The 9,842-nt window shown below is 34.3% G+C and overlaps 2 protein-coding genes across 2 annotated transcripts; both read left to right on the plus strand.

Annotated features, from left to right (window-relative positions):
- Positions 1–4,142: 4,142 nt before the first annotated feature.
- LOC149153234 (AT-hook motif nuclear-localized protein 21-like) lies at positions 4,143–4,826 on the plus strand. The gene has a single exon (XM_089443744.1). The coding sequence runs from the start codon at positions 4,143–4,145 to the stop codon at positions 4,824–4,826; it is 684 nt and encodes a 227-aa protein (XP_089299870.1).
- Positions 4,827–8,761: 3,935 nt separating this feature from the next.
- On the plus strand, positions 8,762–9,463 carry LOC149153235 (AT-hook motif nuclear-localized protein 21-like). The gene has a single exon (XM_089443745.1). The coding sequence runs from the start codon at positions 8,762–8,764 to the stop codon at positions 9,461–9,463; it is 702 nt and encodes a 233-aa protein (XP_089299871.1).
- Positions 9,464–9,842: the final 379 nt, after the last annotated feature.

A 9,842-nucleotide genomic window follows, 5' to 3' on the forward strand; every position in this document is an offset into this window, starting at 1 on the left:
ACTTTGACTTCACTTATTGGTCTTAGAAACTTCCTATGTTGTTGTTTTTATTTAATTGACTTTGACTTCACTTGTGTTGTTTAGGTAGATTGATTTTGTTTATTACGATTTATCTTCATGTAATTTGTTAGACCAATCATCTTTGAAACTATGTTGTTGTTTTTATTTAATTGACTTTGACTTCACTTGTGTTGTTTAGGTAGATTGATTTTGTTTATTACGATTTATCTTCATGTAATTTGTTTGATATTAACATTCATGAATACTTAATTAGTTGTTTTCAAATAAAAATGATGATAATTAATTCTGCATATTCTAAATATATAAGAACATTTAATATGTTTATTGTTGACATTTTTAAGCTTTATTTAGTATATTTGGTGAAGGATTATTTGAGAATACATTATACATGTTTTAATTTTTGTAAATTATATTTCTTTATTGTATAAAATAATTAATTAATCTTGTCATGAAAAATATAATTTTCATATAAGAGATTTTATTGACCTTATTATTTATCAAAATATTTTTGACATAGGGTTGAACCTAAAAAATAAATTGAAAGATATTAACGTCAATTATATCATTGTTTTCCATAATCGTCATGACTTAACCACATTGTGAGATGGAAACTCTCAATAAAAATATCATGGATTTAAAGTAGAACTTTGGTAAATCAAGCAACATCAGCCTACACTAATATTCATTTATTGATATTTGGTGTGCATTGTTCAATACACTAATTTTTATTTATTGATATGTGGAATATATTGTTAAATTAAAAATTATTTAGATTATTTTCTTTGATGGGGTGAGGTTTATGCAACATAGGGAGGAGGAACCTCATGTGTGAATATAGGTGGAGTGGGGTGAGAGATGGTTTTTCTGGTCCTTTCACGAGAATGCATGCAATGCGAGGAGTAATATCAGTAGGTTGGCAACTCGTGCGAGTATTAACACCGCGTTGGAGTTTGGGGGCGACGAATGGTTAAGGCGTGAGAAGATGAGGGAGCTCGACATTCGTATCCATGCTCTAGTCTGGTGCTGGACCTTGCAGTGACCTTCGGGGAGAAAACGAAAGTGTCGCAGGAGGTTACTTTGTAGGAGTGGTCTGTGTGTACTCGTCCTGGGCATTTGCTGGAGCAGTGTGTCAAGTTGGGCCCTGTTACAAAGTCTCTTTGTTATTTTCTGTGTGTAAGGATGGGAAGCCGGCGGGACTAGACCTCTTCCATTCCATTTCCTCTTGGCTTATGGTAAACATGTTTGCTCGGGCTAGAAGTGGAAGTTGGAACTAGTAGTATAAGAAACTCTGTGGGTGGTGGCGAAAACTAGTTTCAACTTCCAATTTTGTGACCTCCATCGTGGGCGCGATGATGTTTGGAGGATTGGTGGGTGGTCTTTGTGAGGCGAATTCGAAGGCTGGTCACCACCGTGGGGAAGCTATGCTCAGGCGTCGACTACTTTTTCTTCGTCTTTCTTTCAATTGTCTGTGCTGGTGTGGTGGGCGACAATATTTGGTTTCTCTGGTGGTGGTGGTCTTTTTCAGGTAGTGGGCGGTGGTATTGTGTTTCTCCCGTGTGGTGGGTGGTAGCATTTGGTTCCTCTGAAGGTGGTGTTTGGTTTCTTTGGTGGGGGGTCTAGCTTGTGGATTTTGAACACGGTGGTTTGCCATCTCTGCGAATTATGAAACCCCCTGCGTGACATGGGCGTTCCCCCTCCCCAGCCACCCTTGGCCCTGCGGGTGAGGTGGACTCGACAATTGCCATTAGGGCTCCTCGCCGGGGTGGCAAGACCGTTGGATGCACGCGACTGGCTAGTGTGGGAGCGTTTGGAGGTTTTGGAGGAGGTAAACGAGGTTCCAGTAGGGATGGTGGTACGCAGGTTCAGAAGCCGAGTCGTCGAGGTGGAGGAACTAGGGGTGGCAAGGGGAATCGTGGGTCTGGTCGAGCCAAAGCGAATAAAGGGCAAAGTATCCAACATTAATGATTGGAGAATTGTCGAGCACTTATCAATAGCCTGATAGAAAGAGTGGACACAACTGAGAGAGTCTGTCGCAAGGAGCATGCAGAGAAGATGAAAATGTTAGACCAATTTCACTATTTTCAGTGCCAAGTCCGAGAGAGACTAGCGGTGGTTTGACGAGACCAAAATCAACTTACCGAGAAAGTAGAAAAGCAGGAGACTTGGCTGGCACACTTCGAAGGGCATGTTCAGTGTGAATTTCTTCCTCCACCTCCTCGAGGAACAACCACAGACAACCTTGCCTCCATCACGTCGCACAACTAGTATGCTCTCTGGTGTTCTTTTTATGTTTTATCTATATTTTGGTTCCTTTGGCACCAAACTATATAGTGAATCTAGGTGAGTAGAATATATTCAGTATAGTACATGACATGAAATTATAGTATAGTGTATGACATGAAAATATTGTACAGAAATGAGAAGATATTAAACTCCAAGTAAAGTTAGTAATCAAACGGGAACTGTGTCTTCAAAATGAGAATTCTAGCAAAAAAAAAACCCCAAAAATCATGAAAAATCAGTCCAGAAATGAAAAGCGTGTATTTCTTAAAGATGTTTTTTTAGGGGGTAAATTTTCAACATTTTTTAAAAATGAAAGTAAAAACCAATTTTTTTTGTGCGAAAACCATGAAAAAAACAAAAAGTGTTGTTGTGTTTGTTTGTTTGTTTTTTTTCTTTTTGTCGAACACTTTTTTAGTAATGGCATTAAAAATAAAATACCATGCTTCCAAAAATCATTAAAATTCCAATAGTTTTCAACAATACATTGAAGATAACGACTCAAAAAAAACCTTAAAATGTCAACATTTTTTAACCATGGAATAAAAAACAAATATCATGGCTATAACAAACCTTAGATTTTCAACATATTTTGAGATCAAATCTCATGACTAAATTAAACCTTAAAAATAAATACATAAATAAAAAAGTCTTTATATCAAATGTTCAAAATATAGTTCTTTTCCAATTTAGCTTAAGACAACTTGACACATTGTAACGAAAACTTAAAAATCAACCATCACCCTGAAATTTGTGTCCTTATATGAGTGACATGCCTAACCTATGGCTTGAGTGGTAGAGACCTAGGGGCATCTTACTCATGAAATCCTCATATGATTGGCATGCCTAACCTATGACTTGAGTAGTAGAGACCTAGGGGCATCTAAGTCGTCAAAATCAGGTAGGCTTGAGTAGTAGAGACCTAGGGGCATCTAAGTCGTCAAAATCAAGTAGCGAGCCATCTCACCCGACCTGGACCACACCATTACCCAAAAATTTCACTCAACCTGAACCACACCATTACCCAAAAATTTCACTCAATCTTGACCATACTAACCCTTAACATAGATAAAATTTTGACCACTAAATTTCTAATCTATAACCTTCCCGGGAATGCCTTAACAAAACACGAGCAATTTAAATGTAATAATTTAATACAAAACTTTTTTTTTGAATTTCATTATAACCATTTAATAATCACTTTTATTTATTGATTTATTAATTACTTTTATTTATTTATTATTTCCAAAGTTTGGATGGAGTCACCATTTACATAACTTATTATTTTCTCATGTTCTCATGGAGTTATTTTATTATTTAAAGGGATACATGGAGTTACCATAATACATGGAGTTAGCATATTTTTTTTAAACGCTACGTGTAGTTACCATCATAAATTGCTAGAAACGTGGGACTATTTATGGAAGATTGTGCCTTAATTTACTCTATAATCGGTGATATTGAAGGAGAGGGGATCACTAATAAATCGAAGAAACGCATTTTCTGCTCTTGGTTTTATTCGGATAGCTGACTGTCTGCAGATGTAGGTTTCTTTAACCGTTTTTCCTGTTGATATATTTGTTTGTGAAAATTCTACTGTGGAAAACTCCATTCAATTTTTCAATTTACAGGAATAAGGGTTGGCACAATTGTTATGTTGCAGTGAAAATAACTTGGGGCCGGCCGATAATAGGCAAAGGGCATTTGTTTTTTCCTTATGATAAAGGTCCTAGCATAGTATATATCTTCGATTTTGTTTAGCTCTGCCATAATTTTCCTGTGGATATCCTTTGGCTTTTGTTTTCATTATTTTTGTTGCTTCAGCGAATCTGTTGTCAGAGATGGAATCAAAGCTTTTTTCAGCTGCTATGCCCCAGAATAATGAAGCTGTGATTGGGTCGCTGGGTCCATTCCAACAGCATTGCAACTTTCCAACAGTCAAAGAAGAGAGCACAGATGGTGAACAGAATATTAACAACAGTACCCAGCAGTTAGTCAGAAGGGGCCGTCAGTCTGGTTCCAGAAGCAAACAGAAAGAAAGTTCTGTGCTATACGAAGACAGCGATGATGCAATCATGCCTCATGTTGTACAACTTCAACCTGGAGCTGATATAGTTCAGTGCCTACGTGGATTTTACCGAAGGCTTCAGGTAGGGGGTCTTTATGTGATGAGCGCTCTAGGGAGGGTGGTGGATGTGACCATCTGCATGGCTTGGCAAGTGAGATTCTTACGTGGCACGTGTCAGATACTTTCACTGTGTGGCACTTTTCTCCCACATTGCAACTCTCTCTCGATTTCCGTTCTTGACTCTGAAGGAAGTGTGATCGCAGGGTTAGTTGACGGGATTCTTCGAGCAGCTGGTTCCGTTACCATTGTTGTTGGGTCATGCGTTGATCCATCTTTTCACAGAGTTCGCCCCATTTCTGGCAATGGGGAAGAAGGCAATGGAAATACAGCGTGCCCTAGTAGTCGTTCATTCCCTTCATTCCGTGAGGCCACTCATGGGAGAACACCACCTCTTTGATTGCCATGCATGGCAAGGTTAAAATATTTTTCTGTTCTTGAATGAGAGAAAGAGACGTTTCAAGATTGATGGTCTGAACCCTATGACGTGACATTTTTGAAACTAAAACCAGATATATATATTCATAATTATGATCATGGATTTGTCCCTTTCTTAAATATAAAAGACTTGTACCAGGATTAATTTCAATTTTCAACCTTTAGAGGTTAACCATTATTTATTTATTTCTTTTAAAGATTGTTGGCTTTAGCTATCTCAAAACAGACAAATGTTAAACTCATCATATAGCTCAGAAAATAAGCTGTCCTTTGAATAAAAGGAGAGACAAATCTCTCTGTAATTATGCACGGTCATTACACAGATTAGGTTCTCCTAAAAATAAACGGTCTTTACACAGATTAGGTTCTCCTAAAAATAGATTTTTTGATAGAGATTATGGTTCGATTGCTTGGGCATTCATTATAGATATGTTGTCTCGTCTGGTTTTTGTTTTGAAATATGTGATATGTTGTCTTGTTTGGTTAAACCGTTTCTTTCGTTCGTTTTTATTGTATTGAATGCTATGTTTAGATATTTGCGTTCTTTTTTATTGTATTGAATGCTATATTTCGATATTTTGTGTTTTGAAATCTGTGAGCGAAATCTTTACTTTTGTTAGTTTCTTTGTGTCAAGAGGCGATTACAATTTGCGTTTCTTTGTGTGAAAAGGCGATCTACAGTTGAGGAGGACGAGGAGATGTTATCACTAAATATTAATTAAGAATAATAAAATAATACTTATCTTAACCAATTATAAAATTAAAAAAATAATACTTATCTTATAACCAAGAAATCAAAAAAATAATACTTAACTTATAACCAAAAAATAAAAAAAAATAATACTTATCTTATAACCAAAAAATCAAAAGGAAAAGAAAAAATAATACTTATCTTATAACCAAAAAATCAAAAGGAAAAGAAAAAATCAATTGTGTGCACATTAAAAGTAAAAAAACCCTTCAATTTTCATCTTAAAGAAAGTATCTTTAATTGTAAAAGTAAACTTCAATTTCAATTTTAAAATTAAACTTCAATTTCAATTTTCATCTTAAACTTCAATTTTAATTGTAAAAGTAAACTTCTTTAATTGTAAAAGTAAACTTCAATTTCAATTTTACAATTAAACTTCAATTTCAATTTTCATCTTAAACTTCAATTTTCATTGTAAAAGTAAACTTCAATTTTAATTGTAAAAGTAAACTTCAATGTAAACTCCATTACTTCAATTTTCATTTTCATAAAGAAAGTAGTAAGATATGGAGTATAAGGCATTTTCATAAAGAAAGTAGTAAGATATGGAGTATAAGGGAGATATGTAATTCCTTCACTATTTAATAGATATAGAGTAATAGATATAGAGTATAAGGGAGATATGTAATTCCTTCACTATTTAATATTATGGAGTATAAGGGAGATATGTAATTCCTTCACTATTTAATATTATGGAGTATAAGGGAGATATGTAATTTCTTCACTACTTAATATGGAGTACTTCACTACTTAATATGGAGTGTAAGGGAGATATGTAATTTTTTCATTTTCATAAAGAAAGTAGTAAGATATGGAGTATAAGGGAGATATGAAATTCCTTCACTATTTAATATTATGGAGTATAAGGGAGATATGTAATTCCTTCACTATTTAATATTATGGAGTATAAGGGAGATATGTAATTCCTTCACTATTTAATATTGTGGAGTATAAGGGAGATATGTAATTTCTTCACTATTTAATATGGAGTACTTCACTACTTAATATGGAGTGTAAGGGAGATATATAATTTTTTTCAGTAATATGGAGTACTTCACTACTTAATATGGATTATAAGGGATTATAAGGGAGATATGTAATTCCTTCACTACTTAATATGGAGTACTTCATTATTTAATATGGAGTTGACAAATGACATAAAAAATAATATTATCGATACTACATTATGTGTAATCCATCTAATGGAGTTGACAAATGACATAAAAAATAATATTATCGATACTACATTATGTGTAGTCCATCTAATATTACATTATGTGTAATCCATTTGTAATATATGTTATGCTTAGTTGACATATAATACTACATTATGTGTAATCCATCTGTAATATATGTTATGCTTAGTTGACATATGGAATTAACAAATGACATAAAAAATAATATTATTAATACTACATTATGTGTAATCCATGTGTAATATATGTTATGTTTAGTTGACATGTAACATTTAAAACAAAAATATATTAATAACAAAAAAAAATATTTATTATCAATTATTAACTTTATATATAGAAAAATAAAATAATATAAATTGAAAATTTTAAAATTCCACTCTCTATTGGAAATTATATATATATTTTTGATGTTACATGTTCTAGTGCTTGATAGAATTGGGGTTATCATGGATCTTAATTCTAGATCTATCAAGAGTCTAGGGGAATCAAATTTGTCTTGGTGTTAACTTTATTTTTTTTAATTTTGCACTAAAAAGAAGATTGCATTATGAGAGATTTGATGCCTTTTTGCACTTGGTAAATAAAAAATCTGAGTTTGATAAATCAAGAAGTAATATGACCCTATGTTAATATATAACAAATTGAAATTATAGAGTTAAGGTTTATGTGAGAAGAACAATTTTGATTTGATATTTCTCGATCCATCACATTAGAATTTTTAGAAGTTTCTAGTGAGCAAGTGTGACTCATCATGAGGACACTCAAATATCAAATCAAAATTGAAACTTAATTATTTTTTAATTTAAATGTAATATTTTTTTTGGTTGCATGAGGACACTCAAATATCAAATCAAAATTGAAACTTAATTATTTTTTAATTTAAATGTAATATTTTTTTTGGTTGCTAGCAAAATTGAAACTTTTTTTAATTTAAATGTAATATTTTTTTTGTTTGCTAGCTTATGTGAGTCCTCATATCACAGGCATGCCTAACCTGTAACTTGCGTAGTAAAAACCTAGGGGCATCTTATTCATGAAATCCTCATATGATTAGCATACCTAGACTTGAGTAGCAGAGACTTAGATGTCAAATCAACTAAAATTCTCACCCAACCTAAACCACACCATAAAATCTCAGCCAACTTAAACCACATTAACTCCTACACTAACTTTTAACATGAATAAAAATTTCACCACTAAATTTCGAATTTATAACATTCACAAAATGTGTCGACAAAACACACTATCACCCTCATGAACCTTAAGTGTAATAATTTAACCCACGCCTTTATTTATTATTTTTATAAATCTCTCTATAACAATTTAATAATTGCTTCTTGTATTTATTTATTATTTCCAAAGGTCGGATGGAGTCGCCCATTTACATAACTTATTATTTTTTAAGGTTCTCGTAGAATTATTTTGTCATTTTTAAAGGATTCATGGAGTTCGCATTATACGAGTTAGCATATTTTTTTAAAAGCTACGTGGAGTTACCATGATAAATTGCTTGAAACGTGGAGACTATTTACGGAAGATTGTGCCTTAATTTACTCTATAATCGGTGTTATTGAAGGAGAGAGGATCACTAATCGATCGAAGAAACGCATTTTCTGCTCTTGGTTTTATTCGGATGGCTAATTGTATGCAGATGTAGGTTTCTTTAACCGTTTTTCCTGTTGATATATTTGTTTGTCAAAATTCTTCTGTGGGAAACTCCATTCAATTTTTCAATTTACAGGAATAGGGGTTGGCACAATTGTTATGTTGCAGTGAAAATAACTTGGGGCCGGCAGATAATAGGCAAAGGGCATTTGTTTTTTCCTTATGATAAAGGTCCTAGCATGTATATATCTTCGATTTTGTTTAGCTCTGCCATAATTTTCCTGTGGATATCCTTTGGCTTTCGTTTTCATTATTTTTGTTGCTTCAGCGAATCTGTTGTCAGAGATGGAATCAAAGCTTTTTTCAGCTGCTAATGGGTCGCTGGATCCATTCCAACAGCATTGCAACTTTCCAACAGTCAAAGAAGAGATCACAGATGGTGAACAGAATATTAACAACAGTACCCAGCAGTTAGTCAGAAGGGGCCGTCCGTCTGGTTCCAGAAACAAACAGAAAGAAAGTTCTGTGCTATACGAAGACAGCGTTGATGCAATCATGCCTCATGTTGTACAACTTCAACCTGGAGCTGATATAGTTCAGTGCCTACGTGGATTTCACCGAAGGCTTCAAGTAGGGGGTCTCTATGTGATGAGCGCTCTAGGGAGGGTGGTGGATGTGGCCATCTGCATGGCTGGGCAAGTGAGATTCTTGCGTGGCACGTGTCAGATACTTTCACTGTGTGGCACATTTCTCCCACATTGCAACTCTCTGTCTCTTTCCGTTCTTGACTCTGAAGGAAGCGTGATCGCAGGGTTAGTTGACGGCGTTCTTCGAGCAGCTGGTCCCGTTACCATTGTTGTTGGGTCATGCGTTGATCCATCTTTTCACAGAGTTCGCCCCATTTCTGGCAATGGGGAAGAAGGCAATGGAAATACAGCGTGCCCTAGTAGTCGTTCATTCCCTTCATTCCGTGAGCATTCCCTTCATTCCGTGAGGCCACTCATGGGAGAACACCACCTCTTTGATTGTCATGCATGGCGCGGTTAAGGTATTTTTCTGTTCTTGAATGAGAGAAAGAGACGTTTCAAGATTGATTGTCTGAACTCTATGACGTGACATTTTTGAAACTAAAACCAGGTATATATCCATAATTATGATCATGGATTTGTCCATTTCTTAAATATAAAAGACTTGAACCAGGATTAATTTCAATTTTCAACCTTTAGAGGTTAACCATTATTTATTTATTTCTTTTAAAGATTGTTGGCTTTAGCTATCTCAAAACAGATAAATGTTAAACTCATCATATAGCTCAGAAAATAAGCTGTCTTTGTAATTATGCACGGTCATTACACAGATTAGGTTCTCCTAAAAATAGATTTTTTGATAAAGATTATGGTTCGATTGCTTGGGCATTCATTATAGA

This window comes from Pinus tabuliformis, chromosome 9 (genome assembly GCF_031772625.1).
Source record: "Pinus tabuliformis cultivar Carrire ecotype Pingquan chromosome 9, CPIR1, whole genome shotgun sequence".
Lineage (NCBI taxonomy): Eukaryota > Viridiplantae > Streptophyta > Pinopsida > Pinales > Pinaceae > Pinus > Pinus tabuliformis.

Coding starts and splice junctions, on each gene's coding strand:
- LOC149153235 (XM_089443745.1), top strand. CDS start 8,762: ATGGAATCAAAGCTTTTTTCAGCTGCTAATGGGTCGCTGGATCCATTC.
- LOC149153234 (XM_089443744.1), top strand. CDS start 4,143: ATGGAATCAAAGCTTTTTTCAGCTGCTATGCCCCAGAATAATGAAGCT.